Source organism: Athene noctua, chromosome 1, assembly GCF_965140245.1.
Source record: "Athene noctua chromosome 1, bAthNoc1.hap1.1, whole genome shotgun sequence".
Lineage (NCBI taxonomy): Eukaryota > Metazoa > Chordata > Aves > Strigiformes > Strigidae > Athene > Athene noctua.
The window spans coordinates 197,618,333-197,634,383 of NC_134037.1; the positions used below are offsets into that span (position 1 = coordinate 197,618,333).

Genomic DNA, 16,051 nt, shown 5'->3' on the forward strand with positions numbered 1-16,051 from the left:
ATTTGGGCCCATTTCTCACGTATATTCTAGCTTGACTTTCCTTATCATTTCTGTATTAGTAAAGGGACACTCATTGCCAGGTGCAAAACAGGTAGATTCCACTCCTGTTTCTAACAGTCATTGGAGGTCTTCTTGTGCAACTTATGGTGAGGTACTGTAAATTCACCCTGCTGAATGCAAGCTTAGGATAAAGCCTTAGTGTGATTTTGAGTATTGCAGGAATGCACTGTTGGCATGGATTATGATAGTTTTAGCAGTGCGGAGGGACATAAAATGATAGTTTGGGGCAGAAAAATAATGAGGTTATAATATGCTGATGAAACTGCTGGAGAAATAGAGTTAGGTATGACTGTTTAAACTGAAATCTGTCCAGGCAACCAGAAGTTGAGTGGCATCTCTTTTAAGCAGAGATGATGGTTGATATGTGGTTTGGTTCTCTGGGCAGGACTCCATGGCGACCCCAGGAACAGGCTGCAGTACATATTTGCTGCTGACTCAGAGACAGAGGTGCCAGGTCTGGTATCACTAGCAATGCTTTGGGCAGCACCTTTGGTTTCCTTTCAATGTTTCCCATTCAAAGACCACACCACCTCAATGTGCTTATGTTTTCATATGTGATATAGTCATGGTCCGAAGTAGTATGGCTTCAGGCAGTGAAAGCTGTAACTGCTTTGCTTGTGAAGTGGAAAGTATGTATAATGCACGTGGTATCAGTGACTAGTGTTTTATTCATTAAAGGCATCCTATTTTTGTACCATTATGACCTCAAGTAGACCAGGCAGAACATATGCTTTGAATTGTGATCTGGAGGTTTAGTATACATTTCAGAAGGTCTGATGTCATCTTCAACTGCACAGGGCATTAAAATACTTCACAATTGATGCACAGTATGAAGAGACATGTGTATGAAAATAATTCATACCCTAATTTAGGGGCACTCGTTCTCTACTCAGTGTCTAATTAAGGGTAGAATACAGTACACACCAAGTATCAGAGGCTGTGAACTGGCGAAATTTCACTTGTCAAGTTGCTGGTCCTGAAAAAATTTCATGGTGCTTCCTGTTGCCTTCACAACTGGTTCTGCTGTCAGTGGCATGACTCAAGTGGACAATGGTAAGCATGTTTTTATAAATTCAGACTCACATATATTAAAAAACCCAGCCTACCTGGGTCTCATTTTCCTAGCCTTTCTGCAAGCTGAGCTTGCAACATAAGCAGATAAAATAGAGATGGGAGACTGGAAACAAAACAGAACGCAAGTGAAATGGCCCTGCTTCCCAAAAATCTCTCTTTGTGCTGCTAGCATTTCTGTTTTGCCGATGATGACTGTAAAAACAAATTGAACCATTTCTGCTTTTCTTGTAAATTTTTATGCAACTTTCCTCATGGTTTCCTTCTGTGTTCCAACCATATCTGACCTCTTGAAGCGCAGACTATCTTTTTATTTTACCTGTTTTATTTTTTTCCCAAGCCTTGCTGGACAGTATTTGTATAGCATGTCATGAGGCATACATGCAATTATATTTTATATGGTTCTTGAATATTTGAGTATTAAAGGACTATTCTATAGTTAAGTACTGTAAATATTATTATGAACAAATAGTAATGCCTGGTTTAGATCCCAGTCTTTTATGTCCCACCCATAAAGCTGCTCCCTTGAGTGGTCCAGCCCATTTTGGTGGGATGAGTCCTGGTAGCAGAGCCAAATGCTGTCGCATGAGTGTGATGATCTGATTCAGAGGTTGCAAATCACCTTGTCACACCTCCACTGAGTCCCAAGGGGTATTGCTCCTGGGAGAGCTTGTGGCATGTTGGCTCAGTATGCAGGGAGGAAATTTCTATGGACTGTTTCTCCAGGTGCTGTTGATTTCAGTCTGTGGAGAAAAGGGATTGAAGGGGGAACTTTGTGTAGCCATGTGCTTCCTTTTTATACTGATCAAAGCTGTTCCTTACTGCAATCCAACAATGCAATCAATCTTAAATGTTGTTCCCAACAACTGGGCATTTGAAGAAAACCTTTTCCCTACAGATCAGAAAGGTAAAAAAAAAAAAAAATCATCTGTTTACTTTTAGTATGTCTTTAAGGCAGAGTGCCCCAAGTGGTACATCAGGCTGTGGGAAGTCTCCTTCACTGGTTTCAATTAATGTTACTCCACTTGGTTAAAATTGCTGAGTACTGTGTTCCACCCGAAAAACCCTGAAATTCCACCCAAAATAAGCTATCCTTAAAACAAAATATGCATTTCCAAACATGAATTAGCACAATTTTTAAGTGAAAGATATGAAAGTCTGGGTTAAATTTCAATGCTATAACTTGACTGTGTAACAAAAATATGATGTTAATTTTGTAGATGAGGGACTTGCCTGCTTCTGTACTTGTATTTAGGAATATTCTTATTTCTGGTTGTTATTTACAACTTCCCTGACTCCCTTCTCCCCTCCTCTAGCCTTCCAGTGCTCTTCTGGCTGCTCACTGATACTAGTGGCCTTTTCTCTTCCCATCCACTTATTCTAGTCCCTTTTCCAGCTCTCAGTGGCTGACAAAGTCTCTTGGACCCCATCTTTACATCCCCTCCTTAGAGGACAAAGTACAGTTTTTTTCTTTTACGATCCTAAAAATGTATAGAGCGATTTATGTGATGAACTTCTGCCAAACAATTGCTTTCAAAGCACCATTTTAGAGAGGGCCCCTGCTTTCAGCTTTTTAACATATGACCTCAGCACATTGAAATGACCTTTTCAGACATTTGAAAACTCAACAAGATGTGAAAAGAAGTCAAAGTGAAAACCCATGAGTGTGTCATAACAACACTTAACAACTGGCCTCATTGCAGAGCTCCTCGGGAAAAGCTTATTAAGACTGCAACACCACACATCCTCAACATTTTATATTCTTAGGTTACCTTAGTACCAAGGTATTATTAACGCACCAAATCGCTGGTTGTGTCTGAACAGGATCACAAGAGCTGCCTGTTAGAAAAATGCGCAACTAAAATAGCTCTTTGAGAGGAAGCTGACCAGTCTATTTTAGAAAAATACTGTAATTCAAAGGAGAACATTAACTGAGTATTTTCTAGGGTATTTGCTAGCTGCTGACCTTTGCGAGGGACCGGGCAACCAAACTCATGTCACAGAGGCCCCCTCCATACAGTCAGGGGAGAGAAATAAGCACTTTCTAGAAGGCAGTTTGATTTCAGGGTCTTTTCAAGAGAAACTCAATCCATCTATCACTCTTCATTGCCTAAATATGGAGGCAAGGCTAACTGTGCTTCTAATCTGGGGACCTCAGGTAGGTTTCTGAAGTCAAGAGGGATGACTTTCAGCCCATATGCATAATCATACCTAGACCCCTCGTGGCTTTTTCCCTTTTGACTGCTGAAGTTATACGAATCCAGACATTTATTACAATGACATATCTGTGCTAATCTGTATAAATCTTCAGATAATAACCTAACCGATGTGTCATTTATTCTCCGGCAATTCTAAATGAACTAGTCGTAGTCTCCCAGAGTGATGCAGTTTATAAAATGAGAGTAGTTAAATACTACCTAAGATACAGACAGGCATGTCGTAGTGGTTGTGCTAAGGAAAGCTAACCCAGGCAAGGCAGGAATTGCAGGCTACTTTCTGGGTGAAGAGGCTGAAAGGCCTGTTTGGCTGATGCGTCTGTATTTATGCCTTTCTCTTTGTTCAGTTGTCTCTATGTCGCTAATTATCATAGCGAAGGAGAGCATACATAGAAGCTTGGATCCCACCACCATGCATCATTTGAGAGAAGGACTTGGTCAACTAGATGCTGTTGAGATCCTATGGGGAGAAATGTGTGAGAAAGAAAAAGGAAAAATTAGAAATTACAGAAATGTGATCAGATGTTGGGAGAAAACCAGAAGACATGCAACCTAGTTAGAAATTTCACCCCTTTTTCAGATACCCACTGAAAAAATTATGGGAGAAGCTTCCCTTTGCAGAGCCAGTGGAGAGATACTTGAAGGGTTACAGCTTGTGAAGGGAGGAATCAGTCTGCTGCTACGAGGTTCTTCAGTCATCCTAAAATTCAACTATCATTGGCAATGCTATGTTTAGGCAAATGAATAGAGAATTCAGCAAAAAATCTGTCAGCTGTCCCTCTATCATAAAAACATGAAATGAAACTGTAAGGCTGACAAGTTTCCACCAGTGGTTATCAACAATAGAGGAAATTATTTGGGCAAATGTAGAATTATGCAATTATAGAAGACTTCAGGCAAGGACGTGGAGAAAAGCCAGCATTATTTTCATAGATATCATTGCAAGTGAATGAGTAAAAAAATACAGAAGGTAGGAGACCCAGGTTTTCAATAGTTGGCTGCATTTCTGAGGTGAAACTGGAAGTTTAGGTTCTACGGAAAATTATATGTCACTTCTCACCCAGATCACAGAGCCCTGTACATACAAAGTGGAAGACAAAGGAACTAGTTTTCCCTCTTGGAAACTAGATAACACATCAAGGGAGCAATAAAACTAAAACCAAAAGAGAGCACAGTAAAGAGTTCAAACTCTGATTTTTTTTTTTGCAAACAAATTAGGTTTATATGATATAGAATGTCAGATAAAGGGATAATCTTAGTGCTTGGAAACTGTGTTAATAGTTCAGACAGCCATAGGAATGCAACATTATTCCTAAAGAAAAGATGCAATTATGGTATAAATGCCATTTCTAAAAACTAATAGGTTGGTTCCTAACACTGAAATATTAAGATCATTGATTTTTATCTTACCTATGAAAGACAGAGAGGTCAAGAAGGGTTGGAAGGGAGTCGGGAGAGTCTACACAGTCTGCATAAAGCCAGTGCTGCATGTTGTATGAATATGGATAACTCAAAACTTTGGGATCTTGCAAGCATGTGAATCAATATTAATCAGCAGAGCCTTGGTAGAATGTGGTGGTGGTGATCCTCAGATTGCTCACCATGCTAAACCAGAGAGCAAAATCTGTCAGTTGCTGCTTACATTTCTGTCTGTAATGGGTGGAAGGAAGAATGGCAGTGATGTAGGGCGTCACAGTGGGAGACATGCTGCCATGTGAAGACAATGCTAACAAGTTATTAGAGTTAGAATAAAAGATGGATGAGAATATCTTACTTCAGGAAGTAACTGCTTTCTAAAATCTTCTTTAAATGGATAAAGATCTCCTACCCTTGTGGCTGGTGAGGAGGCTGTTATCACTGCCTGATTACATTCAATGTGGGCATACAGGTGTGTGGCATAAAAGAACAAATAACATATATACTTTGTTCCTCAGAGGGGTCAATACACAAAGCTAAGGAAACCTAGTAGTAAAATCAACTGTGAGAAAATATTTTGCTATAAATATGCAAAGAAGAGGTTTTAAAGGAGATTATATTGGATGAGCAGATATAGATTGTCTTATGGAGTGGGACACTTACTGGCTAAAAGCCCATCCTGTTTTAGCATTATGAGGGAGGCAGCAATTAGAAATGAAGCAGCAATATTATAGCAAAATGAAAAAAAAAAAAAAAAGAGTAGGAGATGGTAATCAATATAAGTTCGAAGTTACGAAGTGTAGAAAATTGATGAGGGAAGCTAAAGACACCAGGGAAAAATCAATGTTTAGCAGAGCTGGGGACAGTAAAGATTATTTAAGTATGTTAGAAAGAAAAGATATCCTAGCAACAGTATAAGTCATTACTCTATGGAGATGGCAAAATTGTTAATGATGCAGAAAAGAGAAATCATCAATAAACATTTGTGTTCCGTGTTTTTCCTGGAAAAAAAGCAAGGTTACATGTATGAATCAGGTGATGGTGGTAAAGTACTTTCCAGCTGAGTGATGACAAAAGAGGACATTATGCATCTACTAGGTTAGAGCAGCCTTACAGAGCAATTTGTATGACTTGCTAAACTGGCCCATTCATTAGGAGGCATTAGGAATGCTTCCTAATACAAAGAAACTATGTAAATTAAGGCAGTGAGCAGAGGACTTCTCTTGATACGTGTGTAGGGTTCTAAGATATTATGATATTTTAGATGATCTATGAGGTCATAGTTACTAGACTGCAAGACTAGTTAGTTACTAGACCGCAAAGTTACTAGCTCTCAAGAATTCAGGAAAGGATCGACTTGCAGACTCCATCCTCAATTCTTATGCTTATCGTGTTTGTATCTTCCTGAAGGTCCTTTTGCATTGCAAGAGCAGTGGGAAGTGGAAATGCTGTGAGTGAGGACCAGACTTGAGAAGCAGAGCCATTGATAGCTTTACGTTGGTTGAATCATACAAGTGACGCTGAAAATGGACTTTACTCCGGGTATGGGGGAGATGCTCATGACCACATTAGTGTAGTTAAGGGACCAGATCATACTGAGAAGTTATTTGAAGAATAAGATGGTATAAACTTTGAGATGGCATTTTCAGAAGCTTTCAGCTTTTGTCTTCCTTTGCTCCCATGTGGTTTTCATAGAAAAAGTAATTTCAACAGTTTCATTATCTTTCCAGAAACCTGCTCAGTACCAATGCTCTTGTGTTGAAAACACTTAGGGAGCTGGAACAGTGGTAACAGAGATGAAAACTACTGGCAATAATCCCTTTTCAGTGGTAGATCCCTCCAACTTTCTGCTAATCATCTGTACTTCACCACAGAGCTATTGATATCATAGCACAGAAGGAAATTATCTCTCCTGATCGTGAAGGTGGCACAAAAACCTCAGCAGCATTTGTTGTATTTTGTATTAAATAATGTCAGGACAAAAACAAAACCCTGTTAACGGCTGAGGTAATTTAACAGCTAGGAATATTTATAGTTTATGTCCCTCCTGGGGCTTCCCTGTTAGAATTATTATTCTGTGAGAAGAAAATTGGTCATTAGCTGGGTCTTTTCATAGCCAGCAGCAAATCATGCAGGGCCAGCATTGGCACCCCAGCTCCTCCTTCTCTCTGTTACAGCTTTGCAGGCACCAAGACCTTGTGGCTTTCTCTTCCGAGCCTATCTGGTCCCAGCAGGGCCTCATTTCAGATGAATGTTGTGTATTGCGTGTCTGTCTCTCAGGCCTTGAGCTGTTGCTAACCCCACCCTTTTGAACTCAGGTTGAATCTTGAACTCTTGAGTCAAGGCACCATCACGGTAAGATTTGTTTTAAAGTCTTGCAATTTGATTTTTTTTTTTAGTTGTATTCTGATTCAGAGTCATTAGGGTACAATTACATCATGTTCAAAAGCTCTGCCATTCAATGACAGCTTCTAGAAATTAATTTATATCAGTCTTTATCCATAATTAGTGCTTATTACATTTGAAGTAGGCATTTAAACTAAAGCGGTTACTTCAGGTAGCTCTCATTAACCTAAAACCCCACATTATAAATACATCTAGATTGAATTGCTGGTGTTTCTTTCCTTAACTTGGCTTCCTTTTTTTTTATTTTGCACTCTTCTTTTTGTAGACATTTCTCATATAAATCCATGTTCTGCCAGTACACAGAAGGATTTTCTGAGCAAGATTCAACTGTAATGCTCTTTACATGTGTATTGCTAAAGTAATTATCAAAAGAATTGCCACTTTTTATGTCTTCACAATCAAGTGTATCTTACCAGTGAATGAGGTAACTTTGAAATTGTACAAATGGGTGGGCTGGAAGAGCATTTCACATATTGATATGTTATTTCAGTAATTCCCCTCCATATGCGATTTCTCTTTATGTATTTTCAGAGCATTTTATTTCCCTTCAAAGTGGGTATTGTCTTGACGAGTCTCAAGGTCTCAGAAATTGATAAGAGTTTCATGTGGAGCACTCTCATTTGCACTTCACGCAGTGATAGTAATGAGGGCAGTTGTGAAATGTCAGTGTAGCAGCTGTGGTTGACTTAGGAGACAGGGACAGGCACTTGCCATTCCTTTGCCATCCACCACTGCAAATGTACAGCAGAGAAAATGGACATAAAGCTAGTATTTGTGATCTGAAATACGACAAGTATTACCTGACAGTTTACAAGTCAGAACAACTCTGCTTGTGCTCCTGATAATTTCAAGCCATGCAATTACAGTTAGACACGAATTATAAATCTTTTGGGGTGTTTTTTCTTTCTTTCATATCATATTGTGAACTCCGCTAAAAGGTGATTTTATGGCTGGAATACGAACATGTGGAAAATTAACTGAGCTTGAGAAAGGCACTAAAGCTCTGCCAGTGCATTAATTATCTGGCAAGTGTATTTTAAAACTGGTAAATCACCCATATCATCGGCAGAGACAGAAGAGACATTCAGACTAAATTAGGAACTAACATTTTAGATCTGATTCTTACTTAGATGCATGAGTAGGGAGAATAGCTTCTATAATAATCATCGGAATTCTGTTACCTGCCAATTAGTCGTGAAAGAGATCACTCTGATTTCTGCAGCTCTTCCTCTTTGACACACTACCTATAATGTATGTAAAATGCAGAACATAGAATGATTTGAATTTTCTAAAGCAAATTATACATCTGTTTAATACAAAAATCTGCATTTTAGTGTACTTTCCTAAAAGGAAGGAATATGCCATGTTTACATGACACAGGATACATGTTTACTAGTAGAAGACAGCATTTAGATGAAGTCTTTTCCTATGCCTACATTTCAGTTATTCTTCTTGCTGCATCTTACAGAGAAGTCATTGTAGTGGCTGGGTGACAGCACTATTTCCTTGTGGATCACTGGATCTGATGCAATACTGTGCAAAATTCTGAGTATATTCTGTGTTAAAGTAACAACACAGAAGAAGAAATAACAATTAAACACAAATAATCCACAATAATAGTACTGAAAATAAGAGAAAAACAGTAAAATGCATTTTATGATGTAGCAACGGTCTTTTTATTTGAGATTTTCACAAACTAAAATTCCTCTCTAAGTGATGTATTAGGAAGCTTTTTATTTACAGAATAACAGATTTGTTACTTGTCTTTGGCTCTAGAATAACCATTTTCTCTGTTTTTCTTTTAGTAAATGGAAATGTGCCCAGATGCACTCTCAGTGAGAAAGTACTAGGTAATATATGCATTTATTTGACTAATCTGTACTGCAGTTGAGCTGGCTGATACTATTCTGCCTTGCCCCACAGTTTAAATCACAGGAGCCTCTAAAGAGAAACCAACAGGGAAAAACCACCATCAATAATCACCACTTACTAACAAAACTGTCCTTGGGGCGACCATGAAGAAAATATCCAGGAATATGGTACCTCCTTGCCTGGTTCTGGATAGCCTGATGGCATTTTTTCTGCCCTGGCTTGACGAAGAGTTGGAAGAGATGCTAGCTGTTGGCAGACACTGAGGTGGGCTGCCACAGAATGGGCACAAGGGTATCCATGAGGGCTGCTGGGCAGGTGCAAGACATTTTGCTGTGTTTTAGTGCATGCAGGCAAGGCAGCAGGCAAGCAGGCTCACCCGCGCAGGCAGCAGCAGTGTCCAGCACCCTTTGGAGAGGCTGCGGGAAAGCAGAAGTATCATCTTGTTGCTTCTGCTCTGCTTCCCCATGAAGACAGTGGTGGTGAGGAAGTTTATTGAGATTTCTTGCTCAGGTTTTTGGGAAGGGAGGAAAGATGGCTGGTCAGCAGACATGTGTTGGGAATGTGAAGGGAGTAGGCTAGGTGAAGTGTCATTTAAGGACTGGCAGGATTCTTTGCACTGCTTTTAAACACTCTGTGAAATGTGACTAAGAAAAATGAGCAATATCTGTGTGAACACTTGCTCCTTGGGTGGAAACCTGAGCTGAAGCACAGCCAGCTTGATGAAGCACAGCCAGCTTGATAACTGTTCCTTATGCTGAGCTTCAAGGGGGGACCACTACTGGATCCAAGGCATTTGGACTCAGCTACACAGAAATAAATGCATTCTTCCTTGTCTGAGTGCTTCTGGTGTTCATGATGGAGCCAGGGACAGGAGCTGCAAGAGATCAGTATTTCCATAGTGATGCTCACTTGACCATGAAATAGGAGCTGCCTCTCTGTGAGGACTTGGGGATGATGCACAAAGCTGGCAGAGTACCAGAGTACACCGCAGATGCAGCCAGTGTTTCCCAGTTGAGGTCTATGAGAAGTTTGTGTCTGTGCTGGCTGCCATGGTCAAACTAATTTTAAAAGTGGACATCTGCCCTAAGATACAGTGGGCAAACGCTCCCTATAGTCACTCGCTAGTGATATAACCTCCAGAGGTCTGTTCTCCTCCTTGTTTGAGACACCTCTCCCAGAATAAGATTAATTACCTTGTTGAACTGCCTGTTTCTCTCCATTGCCTAGAGAGGCAGCCTCTACATTACCATAAAAGCCAGATGCCTATTTTTAACAGGTGAATGAGATGTGTCTGGTCTTCAGAGTCTGAATGATGCTGAAAGGTCACCTTGTGTGATGATGCCACAACTTCTACAACTGTGAAGTTGGGTGATTTCAAGGGCTTGTCGAATCCCATTGTCACTTTTGAAGTAACAACTAAAGGCTGAGTTCCTAGACCTTAGAGTAGGGGATTCTAAGGAAGCTGTTATAAATTGGAAGAAAACATAATTAACCAACTTTTGGGTATTTCTGTTGCTATTACACTGTTCTTTTACTTATTAGTAAAAATTATTTAAAGTGGTGAGTAGACCTTCCTTGTGTTAAAAACACTTCATAGAATATCAGATGATGGATATGAAAAATACCCACTGAGCAGAGGATGGAAAACAACAGATGTTTCTATTTCCCAGTGTCTCTAGGAAAAAAAAGGATAGTTTCATGTCATAGAATCATAGAATGGTTTGGGTTGGAAGGGACCTTAAAGACCATCTAGTTCCCACCCCCCTGCCATGGGCAGGGACACCTTCCACTAGCCCAGGTTGCTCAAAGCCCCGTCCAACCTGGCCTGGAACACTGCCAGGGAGGGGGCAGCCACAGCTGCTCTGGGAAACCTGTGCCAGTGCCTCACCACCCTCACAGTAAATAATTTCTTCCTTATATCTAATCTAAATCTACACTCTTTCAAATTAAAGCCAGTCCTTGCCCTTGTCAGATCAAGAGTGAATTAGATGAAATTTTCAGTGAACTGAGGGCTAATAACCACTGTACCCCACAGCCTCCAAAATGCTTTGGGTTGAGTGAAACATTTTGTTTGACATGAAATGAAAGGCTTTATTTTGGTTTCAAACCAATTCAAATTTTCTAAGAAATAAGGGAAATCTGTATACAGAAGTAACTTCAAATGAGAAAATCAAAACCTTTCATTTTCAAAATGTCAAAATGAAGCCTTTCCATTTTTCACTGATTTCTTTTGTCTGAAGCTAACAATTCAGCAAATTTGATACAAATTCATGAAATATTTATGTGATGATGAGTTTTCATTTTATTCCAACAAATGGCTTACAGTTAAAAACTATGCCCAGCTTAAGCGTTGTATCATGTTGTCCAGCCAGTCCTTTAGCAACACCAGATTCTTCTCTCTTAGATACTCTCAAACCTGAATAGAGTGTGTGACAGACACTAATAAAAATGACAAATGTGTATCTTTCTTCATAAAAATATAGAGTTGCTGTTAAAATGTAGAGTAAGATATCTTAACTCCTTGTAAAAAAGACTTAAATTACAAAAATGGGTGATATAAATAGTTTTAAATGGTGGGATGCATAACATAAAACTTAATCCATTTACTCATAACTGAGTATTTTAAAAATATGCTTCTGAGAGTATTTCTTTACAGCATATTCTGCAGTGTTTCATTATGGATGTCCTTGGATTTGGTTCTGCTTTGCTAGGGTTCTTCTTCCATGGTTTCACCAAAGGTGCTGGGTTAACCCCGAGCACATAAATTACAAATATATATGCATGGCTTGCTGTCGATTTGCATGATTATTGTGGCAGAGATAGGCCTGGCGTAAGGCAAGACAACAAGCTATTGATAAGGCCAGTTGAGGCAGGCTTGGGATGCTTTGGTCTTTCTGGACAGTGTCTTGATTTATGCTATAAATAATCAGGGTAGGGTTTTATGCTGAAGCCTTTGTGTGGTAGCTAAATGGGACGACCTAACCTTTGAAGCAATCTTTGGGCTCCAGTTCAGAGGGATGGCGCTGTGTTCAATGTCACAGCAAACATGAAAGGGGCTCTAAGGGATAGCAAGAGCAACACAGGATGCGCTTGCTGCTGTCAGTTTTTCATTGGAGTACCTTCTCACATTTTTTGCTGATAAGCCTAAACTTTTTTGTGAAACATTTTCAGAAAATGATTGGGAGAACTTACACACATCCAAAATTTATAAACAGCAAAGTGTATTTTCAGGAGGGGGGAAGAGGAGGCACTGTTAACATAATACATGCCAGGTTTGTTTGTACATGTGTACTCTCACACAAGAAGATGAAATCTTATTTGTTTGTAGCATAGGTGAAATACCTAATTATGTGGAAACTTTAGGTTATGGTTGGAGGGCAGATTTAATATCTAATGCAATTAAAGAGGTAGAATCTACAGAAAATGCAAGATGGCATTAAAGTAATTGGAGCACCTTTTCTCTTTGGTAAAATGATTACATGAGAAGGGCGTCTGTGCCAAATCTGACATGTTCTTCATGAGTGTGATCCTGCTTGCTTTTGGGGACTGTTTGAATAGGTCCCTTTGGATGCATCTGCCAGATCATTTCTGTGTAGTGAGGAGTAAACCTTGGTGTGAATCACATGCTTCTGTGGTTTCTGTTAAATTGCATTGCAGCCGTGGCTTTTTTTTTTTGTTTTGTTTTAAATTCAGGCTGTTTCAATACTTTGGGAATTCTGGCTTCACAATATTAAAAAATGAGCACATTATAGAAAACAGCTGCAAGTCTCAATGCATATTGTTCTTAGGCTTTACAACAGGTGGCATCAAAAAGCAGTCAGTTTTCACCCATCCCGTAACTGGAGCAAGATAAAAGCAGGGCACAGAAGTAACTCCTTGCTGCTGGTGGATAGGCTCTGGGTTGGGGGGAGAAATGGCAGGGCATGGAAATCAGATCCATGGAGCAAAGCCTCCTGGACCTGGCACGCTTCTCAGTTCTCCTATGGACTCATGAGACCTCTTGGATGTGGATGCAAACAACAGTCTTTCCCATCTCACACCTTGCTGTTGAGTACAAATTGAGTCTTATGAGAGGGTGGCTAAAATAAACTGTATTAAACAGTCTTTGGGACCTGTATTGTGTCTCTGCAAGACAGGCATACAAATGCTTTCCTCATTATTGGAATTAAAGCACATGCAGCTGGTAGTCTTCAAGGTTTCATTTTGGTAGCTTGCTTTCTCTTTTTCTTTTTCCCCCAGAAATGTAAAGCTATCATCAGCTGGGGTAGCAGGTCATAGGTTTTCATTTTAATGGAGGAGGAGTGTGATAAAGACATGTTTTATTCACAGTCAGAGAATGTTTTCATGCAGCGTGAATGGGGACTGGAACTCATTTAGCCTTTCTCTGCAGCCTCTCAGAGATGTGCTTTACAGAAGAACATGTTAGGATTTATGAAAGTTTCATTACTAGATTTGTCAGGCAACATCTGTCTGTTGCAAAGAAGGCAAACCCATTTAAATTCTGGAGATTAAAAGGCATGTCTCCTTACTCTTTGGTGTCAGACCTTTGTGTCTTCTGCCTGCCCGAAGCAATGAACCCAGGTCTCGCTTCTGCTGAAATTACATGTGGATTTCCTGCTGATGCTGAGGAAGCAGGGCTGAGGCCTCCTGCATAGGGATATACTGCCCAATGCAAGTTCCCCATGCAAAGCCCTCTACCATAGGTGTGCAAAAGCCTGATTTTTAGCCTTTCTTTCCTTTTTTCACACTGCCAGAGAGATGCTACCTGCTACAATAGTTTAAAAACTTCAGTAACTTGAGGTCCCAGCCCTGTGGCAGGTGTCCCCTGCTTCCTCGGCTTTGGAGACACCTCACTAACTGATCCCACAGTATCAATTCTCAGATATCAGCCTGACAAGAAGGCTTGGGGTGGCACTCAGAGGGGCCGGAACACAAAAGGGTTCAAGGCTTAGCTACGGTGCTTAAGCCTTGGCTCTCAAAACCAAAACCAAAGGCAAAGTTTGCCCAACTGTCAATGGGATCATTAGGATGCCCCAGAGACCTGGAGGAACTCCAGCAGCGGATGATATATTGTCTGAAGGGTGACATGGTAAAGGAAAAACTCACCAATTTTTACCTTGCTTAGAAAATAGTCTATGTCAAAAATGGGAAAAAATCTTGCCTCTGCTCAGCAGCTGACATTTTGCAATGAGATCCTTAATTCTCTTGGGATAAAAGAGGGAAGTTTGCAAGAGGGATTGTGGTGAGATCTGCCTCTAAGTGAGGACTCTTCCAGAGTGCTGTGGCAGCTTGAACTCCTGAATAAATTAGGACGCCATGCTCAGCGTGGGGGATATGAACACCGCTCCTACTAATTCAGCTCCTACTATGTCCCCTCTAGAAGTGATGCTGTGTGAGGGGGATAAAGCAGAGAGACAGATCACATCAAAATACTGAGGAATGGGACAGAGGCACGTGTTTCCCCCAGTTTCCCACATGTCTAGTTCCAGAGGTTTTAAAATTTCTGTCATGGTCCTCATATACTTATGCCTCTCCTTGCTGTGAGATGTGTGGTGTAGGATCCACAAGTATTTAGGGACCTCCCACTAGAGACTTCTCTATGGGAACATAGGATTAGGTCCATATTAGACTTCTGCATCATTTGGAAGATGACATTTGACCTAAATGTGTTGCAGTTATCCTCTATTGAGGCTTTGCAGGGTGTGTTTCCCCTGCAGCAAGATACTGTCTGCATCAGCCATGCTCTACAGCCTGATCCCACTGGCAAAACTGGGTCTGAGGATAGCTGCACACCAGTGAATCCTGTTTACTTCCTCCTAACACAAACACGGGGTTTGCACATGCAAATCAGGAAAGCTTCTGGAACATAGGATACAAGTGAGGGCAAGCTTTATTTAAAACCACACAGGTTGTTTGTGACTAGACCGCTGGGGAAGCCTGTGGCTTGTCCACACTTACATTAAGTCAAGCTTAAAATCACATTAGTTAAAACAAGCTAGCTAACACATTTGCAGATGGAAACACTTTTTCTATTCTGATGTGGCTAGAGGAAATAGTTTCATGTTTGCAGTAGTGAATAATGCCTTGCATTTATTTGCTCATGCTAGTTATTCTTGGAATAAGCATAAGCACCTCATAACTGGGTTATCGCATCTCTGTGAGGTACTGATGCTCATAACAGACCTCCCTGTCATGATAATCAGGTTGAAAACCAGTGCAACAAAACAAAACTGAAAGGAGAAAAAGGGTTATGTTTTTAGTTCAAATAATCCTTGAATGGGCTGATTGTACTTGTGTGTACAAAAGAGACAGGGCTGGAAAAAGGAAAGGATGTCCATCGGGAAGACAGGGACCATCTCCTTTGGCAGCCCCACAGACACAGATGGGCTTTCCGCAGGCATGAAACTGCCCGGGTGCAGAGGGGCTGCCTGGTCGGTACCAGTCTCCAGGTCCTGGTTCCCCACTCAGGTCTGGGCACCGTCCCCAGGAGGGACCTGGTGTGCAAAGGGGTGGCTGCATCCACTGAAGCTGCCATTTTTCTGGTGTATTCTGAGATGGCTGTTTACAAGTTGGATCAGTCAGGGGATCGGTGCAGCCTGGTGATGCTGCACAACCTGGAGGGGCAGTGAACAGTGGTGCAAGGGGGAGGCAGTGGTTGCGGGGTGGTGGAGTGAGCTTCTGCATCCAGAGGTAGCACATTGAGCAACAGCACCTATCCTTTCTTCTGTCTTGCCTTATAATAAACAGCGGAGGCATTAGAGAAGTTATATCCTCTAAGTTGAGAAATTACTACGTTTTTCCAATCAGTTAAGCAAAGCATGTGTTAAACAACCTGTCTGGGGGATTGTATTGCCTTTTTTAGCCTTTCTCAAAAGTATTGGGAAATTGAAAGCCAATAAGCATATATAACAACTCTCACAAGTTTTAATTACCTCTGTGCAATACTGATGAGAAATTTAACAGAATGCATTTGGAGAAGCTTTCAAATTTTACCAAGTCACATCTAATCC

At 40.7% G+C, this 16,051-nt stretch overlaps 1 protein-coding gene across 2 annotated transcripts in view; it reads left to right on the plus strand.

The window, feature by feature from the left end:
- Positions 1-16,051, plus strand: part of SH3RF3 (SH3 domain containing ring finger 3) — a 254,495-nt gene that overhangs the window by 96,478 nt on the left and 141,966 nt on the right. The window contains exon 4 of one of the 2 annotated variants that reach the window (XM_074909556.1): positions 2,074-2,134. The exons of the other annotated variant lie outside the window; for it this stretch is intronic. Within the exon in view, the coding sequence (XP_074765657.1) occupies positions 2,074-2,134 (61 nt within the window). The remainder of the gene's footprint in view (positions 1-2,073; positions 2,135-16,051) is intronic. 2 annotated transcript variants of the gene reach the window in all.